At 40.1% G+C, this 16,365-nt stretch overlaps 2 protein-coding genes across 2 annotated transcripts; both read left to right on the top strand.

Moving 5' to 3' along the window:
- On the top strand, positions 1 to 8,505 carry strip1 (striatin interacting protein 1). The gene is made up of 20 exons (XM_079342318.1): positions 1 to 190; positions 1,335 to 1,404; positions 1,536 to 1,610; positions 1,731 to 1,865; positions 2,236 to 2,356; positions 2,477 to 2,652; positions 2,741 to 2,868; positions 2,962 to 3,144; positions 3,535 to 3,755; positions 3,840 to 3,905; positions 4,014 to 4,077; positions 4,171 to 4,242; positions 4,342 to 4,416; positions 4,619 to 4,716; positions 5,140 to 5,266; positions 5,400 to 5,500; positions 5,611 to 5,677; positions 5,777 to 5,881; positions 6,009 to 6,213; positions 7,268 to 8,505. Exons 1-20 carry the CDS (start codon positions 77 to 79, stop codon positions 7,513 to 7,515), a joined length of 2,451 nt encoding a protein of 816 aa, XP_079198444.1. The 5' UTR covers positions 1 to 76; the 3' UTR covers positions 7,516 to 8,505.
- Positions 8,506 to 9,144: 639 nt separating this feature from the next.
- On the top strand, positions 9,145 to 16,308 carry LOC306823189 (tripartite motif-containing protein 16-like). The gene is made up of 7 exons (XM_079342605.1): positions 9,145 to 9,697; positions 12,273 to 12,368; positions 12,445 to 12,675; positions 12,754 to 12,922; positions 13,012 to 13,101; positions 14,357 to 14,428; positions 15,403 to 16,308. Exons 1-7 carry the CDS (start codon positions 9,503 to 9,505, stop codon positions 15,933 to 15,935), a joined length of 1,386 nt encoding a protein of 461 aa, XP_079198731.1. The 5' UTR covers positions 9,145 to 9,502; the 3' UTR covers positions 15,936 to 16,308.
- Positions 16,309 to 16,365: the final 57 nt, after the last annotated feature.

Below are 16,365 nucleotides of genomic sequence, written 5' to 3'. Positions count from 1 at the left end.
AGGACCAGAATAACAATAGTCAGACTCTCGAAGATCAACTCTAATCTCGCGAGAAGTTACTGCGCCCCTGAAAACTATGGACATCGGTGGGAACGGTGGTGGGCTTCTTCCTGTAAACAATAAACAGAGAGCTATGATACCGAACAAAAGCAGGGGCGAATTTACCCGCAACGCAAGGAAAGATTCAGAGGTATGTAAATCTAAGTTTATTATTCATTTTGAGTTGGATTTTTCACTCATAGATGATAGGCCTTTTTCTGCTGCTACTGTAACACAGCTAATGGTAGCTAGCCCGGTGAAGCTAACTTACTGTAGATTATTTATTCTTGCCTTGATAAGAAGGTCGATGTCAACTAACAGCAACTTCGGCTCATTGAATTAAAGTCCTTTATACTGTGGGTTTAGTCTAAGTTTTCTCTTCTATATTATCCATTAGCAGCGTAATCTAGCAGGTCTAAACCAAATGAGTCAGTCATAGGCCAGACTGAGCTGTCTGTCAGAGGCGACCTGTTGAAAATACAAACCTCTAGGTGTTATATGAGTACAGCCTATCGTTTATAATGTGTTGACCTGATGAGTGCATGGGCTATAACTTCATGTTAAACTTTTGTCCGTCATAAATTAGAAAAGATAATTTCAAGTCGACGCTGTCTTGCACGACAAGAGTTTTATGAGGACTTATTGTGAACATCACTTTGAACATGTGTGTATCTTGTGTTTGTGATGTTTTGAATGAACACAACATAGAGATGATGAGAAAGCATCACTGTATTAACACAGGTGATTCTCTTAAATGTATCTACGTCTCATAGGTCATGATCAATAAATGAACATCAAACTTTCTTACAGTGTAGGTGAAGTATCATTACTTCAATGGAAGCTGTTGTGCATCCAAAGTGTGTAGTTTAACAGATCCAAGAGCAAGACACACAGTATACACTGTAAAAGAAGTCATTGAGCTTTTCAATATATTAGATCATAATGCATATAATAGATTGTGGTAGTCCTTCCTTAAGGCTTCGGTCAGGCTTCTAGTATTCAGCTTACCCTGGGTTTGATATAGGACACTTTGTGTTGATTGTTTAAAATACTGTTGTTGTTGTTGTTTTTTTTGTTGTTTTTTTTAAAATCTGAATCGGCAGAGGAACTGTGGAAAATGAAGTGGTTGGAAACACAAGTCTCTCTAATTCTCCATAGGATCCTTGTATCAATAACTGAGAACTTTCCATGTAAAAAATATGTGATTGTAACAAGCCTAACCCTTGAGTCTTCTTGGCTTGTTATAATAAAACATTTGTGAAAAGGGTTTAAAATGTGTTCTGTTTTGTGCACAGGGGATGTCTGAGTCTCCAGACCTCGAGTTTGAATATTCAGATACAGACAAGTGGGCTGCAGAGTTGTCAGGTATGTATGTTTGTAATGATAGAAACTGAGGTTTCCTGACTTTGTTTTACCCCCCTCGAACTAATCCCTCTTATATTTCACAACATAAAATGTGTTTAGATAACTGTTTATTTCATTTTGGTTTGTTTCAGAGCTCTACAGTTATACAGAAGGACCAGAGTTCGATCTTAACAGGAAATGCTTCGAGGTCGAATTCAGGACACATGGTATGTAGATAAACTTTAAAAAAACTTGTTACAATCGTGATGGATTAAAGCTAGCAACAGAGGAAGAATGCATGCAAACCACGTTTCTTATCTATACGCTTTTCTTTTTCTTTGTTTTAGTTTCTGAGAAGAAGTGGACAGAGCTCGATGCGGCTGAGCATCGAGCTCACGCCATGCGCCTGTTGGACGGCCTGGAGGTGACAGCACGAGAGAAGAGGCTGAAGGCAGCCAGAGCCATTCTTTACATGACTCAGGGTCAGTTCGCAGAAATCAGTTTTATTGGCCAGCTGTTTTTAACACACAAGGAGTTTAACTTTGGTAGACTTGTGTACAATGTAAACATTAAAAAATAACAGTTAGCTCAAAATAAAACAGGTAATTAAAGACTAATATGTACAAGACTAAATAAGATAATTATATCACATCATTATTATTATCAATATGTATAATGTTGTTTATTGTACGTTTATTCAATATTATGAATATTCACATTTCTCATATCTCATTTCAAGCTAATTGAGCATTATATAAGAGGGTGAAATCCTGGCATGTGGGGAGTTGATCAAGCAGGCCAATTCTGGTTTTCTCAGCATAGTTAACAGTTTCTCACATTACATCTGTGTAGGAACATTTGCAGACTGCAGCTCTGAGGCTGAGGTGCAATACTGGATGAGATACAACATCTTTCTACTGCTGGATGTGGGCACTTTCTCTGCTCTGGTGGAACTGCTCAACATGGAGGTTGAGTAAGTCCCCCATTTGTTTTTCTCACCCTGCAGAAGCCTTTAAATCACTAATGCTTTTAAAAAAAAATGTTTTAAATTCTGTGTGGAGAACATATTGTAAACTTATATTCTCATTTTCAGTAATAGCGCTGCTTGTAGCAGTGCTGTGAGAAAACCTGCCATCTCCCTCGCTGACAGCACTGATCTCAGGGTGCTGCTTAACATCATGTACCTGATGGTTGAAACTATACAGCAAGACGACCCAGCTGACAAACCTGAGTGGAAAATCATCAGGGAGACGTTCAGAGCGGAACTTGGTAAGTTTCATCATTGTCAAAATCTGCACTGATGTGGAAAAAACCAACCCTAAATGTGTGTTATATCCTCTCCACCTCTGTGATCCAGGCTCTCCTCTTTTCAACAACGAGCCCATTTCTGTCATGCTCTTCGGTATGGTTACAAAGTTCTGCAGTGGTCATGCCCCTCACTTCCCAATGAAGAAGGTGTTATTGCTGTTGTGGAAGAGTATACTGGTAAGAGAAAATGAACTCTCATACGTTGCTTTTCCTTTATTTTACATTCTTCTTAAAAGTTAAGAGACACGAATGAATGTCCTCTGTTTTCAGTTCACACTGGGAGGGTTTGTGCAGCTCCAAAGCATAAAGGTCTGTAAGCGAGAGGAGCTGGGTCTCCCCCCTCTCCCAGAGGACAGCATCCGGGTCATACGTAGCATGAGGGCCGCTTCTCCTCCTGCGTCTGCGTCGGACCTCATAGAGCAGCAGCAGAAACGGGCACGCCGTGAACACAAGGTAGATATTACTGCAGCTCTCTCCAACATTTTGTTTGTTGAAGCTAGTTGCAAGTAAATCATCTATTATTACCTCTTTAAGTGCATTGTATGATTTATGTTGGTGGTTTGGATAACACTTATTTAACTGACAGGAAAACAGCACGTGATATATCACAGCCAAGAAGCATATTCTCCTTCATTGGACTTTTTTTGTATCTGACAAAAGAAGGATAGGGCCTTTCAAATCCTTCAATTCTAAGCGTTCAATGACTTCCTGCTTTCCTTTAACATGTAGGCCTTCTTCTTTCCTTTATATGTTAATTTGGATCAAAATGAGGCAGGGCTCTTGATTCCATTTGCTATCACATTTTCAACGTCCACACTGTACACATTTTTTTTCCTCCCACAGTCGTTGATCAAGCAGGACAACCTCGATGCATTCAACGAGAAGGATCCTTACAAGGCGGATGACTCCCGCGAGGATGAGGATGACAACGACGACAACGACAACTCAATAGAGGCAGAGGCGTTCTCTCTGGAGAGGGACGAGGTCATGCCTCCACCTATCCCTCACCCTCCATCAGAGAGGGTGTCCTTTCCCAAAGGTCTACCTTGGGCTCCTAAAGTCAGGTACTGGTGGTGGTTAATACTGAAACTGTGTGGACTTTTATGTTTGTTGAGAAAGAACATGTACTTATATTTTCACCTGAACAGGGAAAAGGACATTGAGAATTTCCTGGAGTCCAGTCGGAGTAAATTTATTGGTTACACACTTGGAAAGTAAGTATTGTGTTGAAACAAACGAATTAGCTGATATTATTATTTTACTCCATTTGACTTTATTTTTAAATAAAGCATTAAACTTTGCTTGCTTTGCAAACTTTACAGTGATACAAATACAGTTGTTGGCTTGCCCAGGCCAATACATGAGAGCATCAAGACATTAAAGCAGGTTTGACATAGCTTTTCCCTCCATTAATATCGACCCATTTATTGTAAGTGAGAGCTTACGTATTTACGCATCGAGTCTTCCTTTCTCTTTCAGCACAAGTACGTCTCCATAGCCGAGATACAGATTGCAAAAGAGGAGGAGTTTCAGAAAACCCCTCTGTCCGGGGTGAGTGGAATAAAAAGTCTGTCATGTTAAAATGATTCTCTCGCTGTTTCTTTATCAGCTCACTCCTTGTTGTGTGTTGTTTTTGTTTCCATCATTCAGGGTGAAGAGGAAGTAGAGATGTCCTCCACTGAGCTGCTTTATCAGGGGATCCTGCCCAGTTTGCCTCAGTACATGGTTAGTGATGTTATAATGCAGCTCAGTGAGTCATTATTAAATGAATCATGTTCTAGTTTTATTGGAGACACTATCATGTAGTGTATGTGTAATATTTTATGTGTTCAATTAGATTCTACATAAAAGTATCGGTACATGTATCGTGTTTGGTTGTGGTATGTACCGTAATCATCCACCGACTGCATCTCTCTCTGAATGTCAGATCGCTCTGCTGAAGATCCTCCTCGCAGCTGCTCCGACTTCTAAAGCCAAGACGGACTCCATCAACATCCTGGCAGACGTGCTGCCGGAGGAGATGCCGTAAGTTAAGATGAATTCCCTCGAAAAGAGCAAACGCCTCTAACGTAACCTTCTCGACAGCAAACTCATTTTCTGAGCAGGGAACATATCCTAATTTTAGTCACACTGTACTATAGATCCCTATATGATGTGGTATGGAAATACTGGGAGGCAAGGGGTCTGCTGTAAATATGATTGTATAAAAAACTCCAGTTTGGAAAGTGTAAGTTGTAGCTTTAGTAGAATCACTTCAATTACTTAAAGCAGTTACGAATCCAGCTCTCTCATTTTGTAAGACGTGGACAAAGCTCAACTTCAAGTGAAATCATTGTTCCCATTCTGCATCCCATGAATTGCTCGAGTGTCATATAGAGGCACCCTTGAGTTTCATAACCAACAGCAAGTCATCTAAGTGGGTTTTATTGGCTTGGTTTAACTCTGCAGAACCACAGTGCTGCAAAGTATGAAACTGGGTGTTGATGTGAACCGACACAAAGAGATCATCGTCAAGGCGATCTCCGCCATCCTGCTGCTGCTCCTCAAACACTTCAAACTCAACCACATCTACCAGGTACACACATCGCACACGTCATGTCACACATCCAAATTATTTATGCCTGAATGTTTGAAAAGACAAAACCAACTCTTGATGACAAAGTTGTTAGTTTCACTTTGAGAGATGACGTTGTGTGATCACCTCACAGTTTGAATACATGGCTCAACACCTGGTGTTCGCCAACTGCATCCCCCTCATCCTCAAGTTCTTCAACCAGAACATCATGTCATACATCACAGCTAAAAACAGGTACTTTTAGAGCCTCAGAGAATATAAACATGCATCTCTATTCATAATAAATGTCAGTGTACTTCTCATATTGACGTTATTTCACTTCCCTCGCCTCTCTCATCCAATAGCATTTCAGTTTTGGACTTTCCTCATTGTGTGGTGCATGATCTCCCAGAGTTGACTGCAGAGAGTTTGGTGAGTATTATGTTGTTGCTTCATTATCCAATAAATGTGTCAAAATCTAGGTCCTTTTTGAATGTGAATATTTTGTCCTTGTGGATGTTTTGTTAACAGGAAGCAGGAGACAATAATCAGTTCTGCTGGAGGAATCTGTTTTCCTGTATTAACCTGCTCAGGATCCTCAACAAACTGACCAAGTGGAAGCACTCCAGAACAATGGTGAGCACTTTTGGGGGGAAAAAAACAAAAAAACAAAAACTGTTCACCATGACAAATTCTTTTTATTGTTTTTTGAAAATGGAAGTTTTGATGTAGAAACTCTAAACACTATGTTTTCCTGTCCCAGATGCTGGTGGTGTTTAAGTCCGCTCCTATCCTGAAGAGGGCGCTGAAGGTCAAGCAAGCAATGATGCAGTTATATGTCCTCAAACTCCTCAAAGTGCAGACCAAATACCTTGGACGCCAGTGGAGGAAGAGCAACATGAAGACCATGTCGGCCATCTATCAGAAGGTCCGACATCGGCTTAATGATGACTGGGCGTACGGAAACGGTGAGTGCAGAGACACAACAAAATAAATTGTAAAAAAACAAATCAATTTTAGAGGATACAAGTTAGATTAGAGATGGAACACACATTCAATTTTCAATTGAATATTTAGTATTGATGGGAATTCAGGCTCTTTTTAGAGAACCGGCTCTTTCGGCTCGGCTCACCAAAAAGAGCCGGCTCTTTCGGCTCCCAAGTGGCTCTTCGGAGTTTTCTCTTAGCTTATTACAGTTCTCACCTTTCCTCCTCTTTACCTGATCACCCTCTGCCTTCCTTGCTGCAACAAATGATAACTTGATTGACGCTGTCTCTTAACACTACGTTCCATCGTTCCTCCGATTCATTTAAATGCCTTTCTAAAAATAGACCTGCAGTCACGTAGCGACCGTGTTTACTTTCGGTTTTAATGAAACGAAACTTAAGGAAAAATACGAGGAGGAAATAACAGAGGTGTGAACCTCTGTCTGTCTCTCCTGTTCGTCTGCTGTGTGTATAACCCCTCCCCCTGCTCAGTGTGGACACAGATGCCACCGGACATCTTCACCAATGATATCCGGCTTTAACAGAAAATAAGGCGAAAAAAATTAATCGGCTCCAATCTGGCTCCCAATGACGAGCCGGCTCCTGTTGTTCACTTCTTCAAAGAGCTGACTCTTAGAGCCATTACGTTCGCGACTGACACATCACTAATATTTAGTTAGGAAAATGCATTCTAGTGTCAGCTGAATACTGCCTCGTATTACAATTCTTGCTGCCATTGTTTTGAAATGGATAACTTATTACTTTTTAAGCTTGTGAAAAAATGTAGTCAGCAAGTGAGCTAAAGTTAGCATCAGCTTGACGTGTCCCTGAAGCTTCACCAAGTAGTGTCAGACAAACATGTTTTTTTAAACATGATAGTTACTACCTCATCACGTGTCTGTTTGTCGGTTTCATCAGGGACTGATGTTTGGAATCATCGACTTTAAGGAAAAAATCCTACTTTAGTTAAGCCCAGTCCTAAGAGTAGATTTACATGCAGCACATTTCAACAGTTTTCTCTCTTCTCCTTGAGCAGATCTGGATGCTCGTCCCTGGGACTTCCAGGCTGAGGAGTGTGCTCTGCGGGCCAACATTGAGCGCTTCAACAGCCGCCGATACGACAAGAGCATCAGCAACCCGGACTTCCTGCCTGTGGACAACTGTCTGCAGAGTGTACTGGGACAGCGGGTGGACCTGCCCGAAGACTTCCAAATGAACTACGACCTCTGGCTGGAGCGCGAGGTCTTCTCCAAACCTATTTCCTGGGAAGAGCTGCTGCAGTGAGAATCAACAAGATCAATGGATCACAGGTCACAGCATTATGTTTCATGTTCTGTACAAACTCAAAGGTCGTCCAGGTTTAGACTTTTATTCTTCATGTTTAACACTATAATCAGTCCTCCAACCAGTAAATGAACTATGGATACTTTACCCTCAATAATGTCACTCCCAGTTTTTACTGAAATTATTTTAGAGCTAAATCTTTTTCCGTATGTGGACCTGAGCCCTACCCAGCACTACTCCTGTGCCTCTCACTTGCTATAGAAGGTCAGTAAGTTTGACCTTGAAGCACTTCATGACTTCCCTTCTCTTTTTATTTTAAAGACATGGTATGAATGAAGTTCTGAGACTTAAACTGAGATGTGTGCGCTTTGTTGAGGTTGACCTTGATGCATTTAACATTAGCAAATTGGACTTTCACTGATTTAGCTAATGTTATGGAGGTGAAAGGACTGGTGTTTTTTAGTCGGGATTTCAGTACAAATAGAAACTTGATTAGTTTTTAAAAGTGATCACTTTAGGGGTTTACACTTGACTCATCCTTTGTGTTGTTCTGCATTCTGACTAACTCTCCTGGGTGCTGCCTACATACTTTGCACTGGGACCATGAAGGCATCAGGGTGAGTGGACGTAAAAATACAGCCTTTTTTTTTTTAACCAAATGAAACTTCTAAGTACGTTTTATTGAACTTTCTCTGTACAGAAAGGGGCCACTCATATTCCCACAATTGTTTGAAAGAAAACCGACAAACAGATTTTTAATCTCTGTCTTGAGATCTGATGTTTCCGAGCTTCACTCACCACAGATTGAACCAAAGGAACAACTCAGTTTACTTATAGAAACATTTTCCTCCGTCTTTTTCTACCTTTTAATTTAGTGTTTTATTAAAGAGGCTTAAGTGATGAGAGAACATGTGAAATGTAATACTTATTTATCATGCTTTTCTCTTTGTTTTACATGGATTTAAATACTGTAATAAAATTATACTGTCAGTCTTGTGTACATTCAGTTATTTCCTGTTTTTATTTTATTAATGTGTTATTATTTTATTAAAGTCAAAGAGAGAACCCCCCCCCTGAAATGTAGAGGACTTGTCTCAGCTGTGATGAATGGAAAGAATAAAGCATGTCCGTAGTCGTGTAATGTAACGTATTGAAATAGATCACTATGTAATCTTGATTTGGGTTTAACATCACTAAACTGGATTAACTTGTGACTTCTATACAGGTATCTAATGTTGTTTTACACCCAGGAGGTCATGGAAACACGATTGGGCACAAGACAGACTAAACATTTGAATTGATGTTAATAGGCTTTGACATTATAATTTTAATTCATCAATTTTAATTTAGAAAGAGGTGAAATTGTAAGCACTTCCCAGAATTTTTGCCCATGTATTTTGGGGTTGATGTGTCTCTGTAACTGAGACATGAAAAGAAGCAATAAAAATTGAACAGAACAAATGTAGCACACAGTAAAGTTTCCACACCAAAAAAATAAATAATAATAATCACAACATTAGGGAACAATGGTTTAATGTCTTACATTACTTAGAACTAAACCTAAATATTGTCACAAAATGCAAGTGTTTTAACCATGATCCACTGACGGACAGACAGAGCCTGGAGACACTCTGTTGGGTGTACTAAAGGCTAAATGATGGACAATCTGAAACAGCAACCTTGGCCAACCTTGTGAGAGCACAATGAGGAGGTTATCCTGCTCCTGGAGATACCTGGTACCTCTTCACCTGACCTAGAAGAGAGTAATTGTAACCTTTGAGATACAGAAATGAAAAGGAGTGGTTCTTCAGACTTGGCACTCCCTTTTTAGAATTCAAATTATTTAGCAACACCCATCTCAAACAACCAGAGAACCACTCCCACGAAAATGTATCTGCATTTATCAGGGAAAACGAAACCAAGGGTTCCTTCCGTTACAGACGTTGTTGAGACTTAAGGAAAACAGAAGCAGCATTTAGAAGCGGCTATGCAGACCCCAAAGAGACCCCGACGCTCCCCAGACCCAGAGACATCAGGACGCAGTGATCTGTGCTGGAGGCACAGCCGCCGCCTGGATGTTTACTGCTGCACAGACGAGCAGATCATATGTGCGGCGTGTGCGTCTTCTGAGCACACAGGACACACCATCGGTCTGGTGGGGCACGAGAGGGAGAGGAAACAGGTAGGCTACAAACCCAGAAGTAACTCAGCAAGGAAACTTAGATAACTGTAAACATGGGAGAACGAAAAGCATGTTAGCGATGAAAGATGGTTATCGTAGGCTATTGAAGCATTGAACAGGCTTGGGGGAACGTTTGTTTGTCTGGCTAGACTTTTCTGCTTCTGCTTTCTGCAAACAAAGACAACAACATACAACCGACAAAAAACAGCGTTATATTACATTTTCAATGAACTAATAAATGACGAGGAACAGTCATTTGACACGGAAGTACATTTGAAGATGAACATTTGATTTTGAAGCATTGTTATTTTGCAAACTGTTGTGTTGACAATGCATGAAAAGATTATGCAGTTTGGTGAATTTGTTTTGCAATTTATGTATTTTGATAATCATTTAATCCATGTCAACCATTCATGTGATCACAACTGCTTTTGTTTGCTCATACGTAACCTCATATTCTTGCAAGCATTGTCTTTTTCTTTTGTTTTAATTGATGATGTAACCCTGACAATGTTTTGCTAAACCGTATGCAGCGATGAACCACACACACACTTATGATGGCGTGTGGTTTTGAGATGTCCCGATTTGAATTTACGAATTGGAGAAAAAAAAGCGAAGAGGTTCACGAATGAACTGACTTCTGGGTGAGCGGTGTCTAGATATGTGAACTTTATGCGGCATCAAGGTGTGAATGTGACCTCAGTGTAGAGGAGGATGCACCTGCAGCATTGAACACAGTTACACAAAGTACACACTTACAATTACACATTAACGTGCACCTGTACACACACACGCACCCTCACTCAGACAGGTGGTTTTTCAAAAGTTCGAGACAAAGAAACCGATTGGCTATAAAAAGGCTTCGAAAATGTTGATCGGGAATCTTTTTGGCTCCTGCCAACTGACTCCACGTCGCTCTGAACAAAAAATTCCCCTTTTGGGGACCAAAACTTTTGAAAAAATGTAGAGTTCAGGCACTTGGTTTTAATATCTTATTTTTTAACTTTTATTATTTCCTTTTATAAACTCTTACTTAACTGATTTGTATTGGAGCTTTAAAAGACTTTGTCCGATTTTTAGCCTTTTTTGAATTTTCAATAAATTTCATAAAATCTTCCCAAATCCTCCTTTTTTGATTGGGTTTCTTCACGACGCCCCGTCAGCCTCGGAGGTAAGCATTGACACATCACACTACGGCACACTCATACCACCTAGCATTGACAGTAGAGGGGTAGCTGTTAAGGGGTTGTACTGGTACCTAATTATCCTACGGGACGGATATTTTTAGGCAGTAAATCCTGGCTGCGGTCAGGTGGACCGTTTCTCCTTGTCTGGGTGTTAGATGATTTTATTGTGAGCTCCGAATCACCTAGGAATAGTAGACTATTCAGTTACAACAGGTGACTTCTTCAGTTGGCCACATAGGATCGTGCCATTATTTTATATTTACCCATAACATGCGCGTCGAAGACGCACAACAGCAGGCTACCCCAACTGGTTTTCTGGTGCCTGATATAAAGCGCTGCCTAAATCAGACGACTACATAGCCTACTGCTGTTAGACTGTGAATACAAATAAGTGTTATAATTAGATAACCTAGACTACATGACATTAAGTAATCCAATATGGTACAATGATTCTGTCCTGACTCAGATTTCTTGAGCATTGTTTTTCTCTGCAATATGTTGATCTATGGCATTTATTTACAAGGAACATGGTGTATAGTTTTTATTACTCTTATTTGTATTGACTTTATTTTGATGTATTTTAGATAGCTGCTATAAAAAGGCAAATTCCACTGTGGTGAATCAATAAAGCTTATTCTATTGTTATAGACTAAAGGCTAAAAAAAAGGCTCAAGAAAAAAGGGGTAAAAAAAAAAAATAGAAATGTTTGCTTTTCATCTTTTCAATACAGTCACAAATCACACAGCTTATACTATTCATTTTATGTTTTACAAAAACTGACACAAATACAAATAATTGAGTACTGGGTGCTGGATCCAAAGACAGAGGAGGACTGAATTGTCACTACATGTAATGTTTCAGCCCCTGCCTTATACTACTTGTCAAAAGTTCAGTCACAACTTATCTGAACCATCCATCCCAGCTCCCATTTGGACATCCTGTCCAGATGCGTTGCAGTTGCATTCATCAGGAAAGAGATAGAGCAGTCTCCTCATGCAGAGTCAGGGGTCTGATAGCTTAAATTCTTTGGAAATACTCCACCAAGGAGATGTCATCTGACATCATTAAGATGTGCTTCACACTAAGCTGCAGGGTAAAGGGAGCATGGCCATGTGCCTCGTCTTTGACCTGAAATGATGTGAAGCTTGAGATTTTTGAAGTCAGCTAGACTTCAGCTGTACAAAACAGTGCCTTATATACAGTATCTACTATTAACAGCCCTGACTTAACCTGGTGGGTAACGACGTTCCTCAAAGAAGTGGCGTGGTACTTTGCTCTTTCTGATGATATACATAAGCTATATATATATACACACACACACACACACATCAATAAGCTGTATCCTTGCACCCCTCTTGTGTGAATTTCTAATCCAACACAAACTGAAGAAGGAGCTGAGAAACCTACAGACCAAGACCCGGCAGATCCTCAAGAAACAAGAAAAGGAATGGAAGGGCATAGAAAAGACTCTTCAACTGATCGAGGTGACTCAACGTTTCCTGTGAAAACATTCAACTTCTAAAATTTGACACTGATCAGTTGCTCTTGTGTACACAACAGGAGGAGGCAGGAAAAACAAAGGACCACTGTGAGTGCATCTTGGTGGAGGTCATTGATTCTCTCCAGAGACATTTCCTATCATTGAGGGATATGATCAGCACTCAGGAGAAGGTGGCAGCATCTCAGGTTCAGACCTCTTTACGAACCTTGCAAGTGAAGATGGAGGAACTACAGAAGAGGGACACTGAGTTGGATCGTCTGGCACTCACTGATGATTTCTATTTCTTGCAGGTACTATGATTATATGAAAACAGATAATACCATACCTAAATCTCTATCATAGATGTTGTCTTTCTGTGTCCTTCACAGAAATGGCCCCATTTGAAGCATCTCTGTAGTTCAGACCATCTCCATCATTTTAGTGAGAGTTCAGAAGACCCACTCCTCCCGTTTGTCCAAACCAAGAGGACAGTTGAACAGCTGGGGAGGCAACTGAAGGAATTTTGTGACATCGAATTTGCTTCTCTCCATCAGACTGGTATTATGCTTTTACAGATTTTTTTTTTGTTAACACCATTCATAGTTGTTTTTAATTTTCACCCTTTGTTCACAATTCATATGATATAGCTGCCAGTGAAGAGCAGGTGAATTCTGGAGGCGACTCAGAGGAGGTTGACATGCAGCGAAGACCTGAAACCGACAACTACAACTCCACTGGTTTGTACTCATGGAAGAAAACTGATGCTAGTGTGTCTGTGTATAATCACAGTCATCTTCATAGCGTTTGATGTTTGATAATGTTGTTGATGTTTCTATTAAGAAAACAATCAGAAGACTTTGTTATGTCTGAATTATTTGAGTTATGCAGCCTTTGGTTGTTTGAACTGAAAGCTCACCAAAATTGAAAGGCCTTGTTCAGACTCTCTACTCAAAGAAATATACAGATAAAGAAAAAGAAAAAAAAACATTTCCATGATGCTCAAATCTGAGTCAGGTGATGTTTGCACCAGTACAGGTGGGGAAGATGATGGATCTTCATTTGTTATGCTTTAGCGTTGGAAAGCCATGTTTACACAAAACCCGCTGCATATAGACTGGTCATTTCTATACACACAAAACTTTCTGCTCTCTTGATAATACTGGTTTGAGCAGTCTACCTTGAGAGAAAAAAAAAAAAGATTTTCCTGCACTCTAAACAAAGCTTAATATGCCCCTCTGCCTTACCTTGATTTGATTTTAAAACTGTCATCTTGAAGCTTTTTGGCCCAGCAGCACAATGTAAAATTATAATTAATTCATGAGTTCTCAAAACTTCTACAGTCATTGTGTTTTGTCCTACGTTACACTTAAAAATAAAGCTTCAAGTCCCCTTAAAACAACATCATGGGGTCGCCGGTGGCGCAGCTGCAGTGCGCGCGACCCCATGTATTGAGGCTTAGTCCTCGCGCGCGGGCGGCCCGGGTTCGCGTCCGGCCTGTGGCCATTTCCCGCATGTCTCTCCCCACTCTCTCTACCCCTTTCCGACTCTATCCACTGTCCTCCCTCTATAATAAAGGCATAAAAACGCCAAAAATAAATCTTTAAAAAAAAACAAACAACATCATGACCTAATGTCTTTGCCACTTAGCATTTCCTGTGAGGAGTTTTGGTGACTGTAATTGATACCGATGCCTCTTTCTGAGCTAATGAAGCAAACTAGAGCATCAGAGAAATTACTGTCACTGTAAAGTTACAACTAATGCATGAAAATGATACATTTACATTTTCCATGGGAAAGATAATCAATGGAATAATACATCGGTCCAAAAGCACTACTTAAACAAGGTAGCACTCTGTCCACACAGCTTAAAAATATTGATGAAGTGACAGTTCAAGAGTCAATTGGCCTGCCAGTAGAAGTTTGTGCACCTTTTATTTTTGCTGCATGATTCTAAATAGTTGTTTCACTGTGACACTCTGACATGTCTCATAGGTCTCCCTGTAGTTAACAGCAGTCTGACTCATCAGGAAATTGAACCTCAAACCAGAGCAGAGTTCCTGCAGTGTAAGTTTTTCTTCTTTTGGACTGGACTAACACTCATTTGCACTATCGTACCTTAATGTTAAACGTGCAAAGAGATGGAAATTGTATTGTCAGGCAACATAGCTAATATATCTGCAAGGGAAAAGATTGTACTTTTTGATACACTACACTTTCCTGACAACTTTATTGTTCGTGTATTAAAAATCATGTGCAAAGCTTTTAAAACAACAACACATTGTTTAAGAGTAAACCAGTGATTCACAAACGTTTGAGCTTGTAACCTCAGTGGGAGGTCCTTTCCACTTCTGGCCTCTTGGGTTGATTGTCACTTCCTCATGAATTTTATTGTCGTTCTCCGTGCCCTAAAACTTCTTCACCACACTTTCTCATTGTCATCTGTTCTCACATCAACACTACATGTATACCATCCCAGAACCTTTTTACGCTTTCACTCCAGTCATGTTTATGTGCTTGTGTCTGCCTCATCTTTTTGCTCTCAGGCTCCAGCTACACTTCCTGTCTACCTACCAGTTCCTGTCTGTATGCTAATTTGTATATTGTAAGTCATTAAACTAAAGTCTGCATGTTCTGTCTGCCTTTGGGTCCTTTCTTAGGCTGTTTGGTTTGTTTTTGGCTGATTTTAGACGTCTGCGATTTTGACTGTTCGCATTTTCCTTCTAAACTTCACATTTTAATCAGTGTTCAAGGCATAAACAGGTAAAACTGCCAAAGTATTTAATATGGGGAAAACAATCCAGAAAGCAGGAATGAGCTTTCGTTTGTGTATCAGAAATAGCTTTTTACACATAAACACCTACAGTACAATGTGATAACCTAACTGTAATAAATGATTTAAATTAGCTCCTTATTAAGCAGCTACAGGTTGATAATTGTTAATAATTAAAAGATACAAACACTTCTTCCATCACCACATGCAGAACCAGCAAACTAAAGCTGTATTTGCAAAGATCTTATCTCTTTCTACATTATTACAGATGCACGTTGCCTGACCTTTGACCCCCACACAGCTCATGAAGACCTGGTCATTTCCACAGGAGACAAAGAAGTCAGGCTGAGCCCTCAACCATTTAAATTTTCAGCTGTTCGTTACGATGAGCAGTTTGTCTACAGACGGCAGGTGCTTTGCAGAGAGGGCCTGCAGGCTGAGCGGTGCTACTACGAGGTAGAGATAAGAGGAGACAAGGTGGAGATTGCTCTTGCATACAAAAGTTTAGACAGAAAATCACGCACTAGTCTGTCAGCTTTTGGGGCGAATGCCAAGTCCTGGAGTCTAGATCGCTCCACAAACTACTCAGTGAGCCACAAGGCTGACAGCATCCAGCTCACAACACCACCCACTCAAAAGAGGGTTGGAGTATATTTAAAGTTCAGAGAGGGAACTCTGTCGTTCTACGAGGTTTCAGACACTATGAAGTTTCTGTACACAATAGAAGCTCAGTTCAAAGAGCCGCTGTATCCAGGCTTCTGGCTCGGAGAGGAATGCTGCATTAGGATCTGTGATCTGTGACGGCACACTCAGTGATTCTTCTTCTGACAGCTTTGGTCCATTTGAACGAATTTTAATATTAGACTTCTTGGTTTACTTTTAAAACAGGCCATTATTGTCCTTGGTTGTTTTATATATGGTTATACATAAATAGATCATTCCCCCCTCTGGAATAAATGATTTGTGTATATTAAATGTGGAAAAAAAACGTGGTGGATACTTTAGACACAACACCATTCTTGTGTCTATTTTTGTTGTACAGTAAAAACATGAATCTCTGATGCCACCACATTCCTGTAAACTCCCTTTTCTCTACTCACTCAAACATGAATTTAACTTACTGCTTCTTTTTGAACATGTTGTACACGTCATTCATTTAAATAAATGGATATAATTTCATGTCATTGACTGCCTGCTTTTTTAATGTTATCATACTGTCTTTAATGTCATA

Source organism: Symphodus melops, assembly GCF_947650265.1.
Source record: "Symphodus melops genome assembly, chromosome: 4".
Taxonomy (NCBI): Eukaryota; Metazoa; Chordata; class Actinopteri; order Labriformes; family Labridae; genus Symphodus; species Symphodus melops.
Note: the sequence above shows the minus strand (reverse complement) of the source record. Positions and strands in the feature narration are given on the sequence as shown.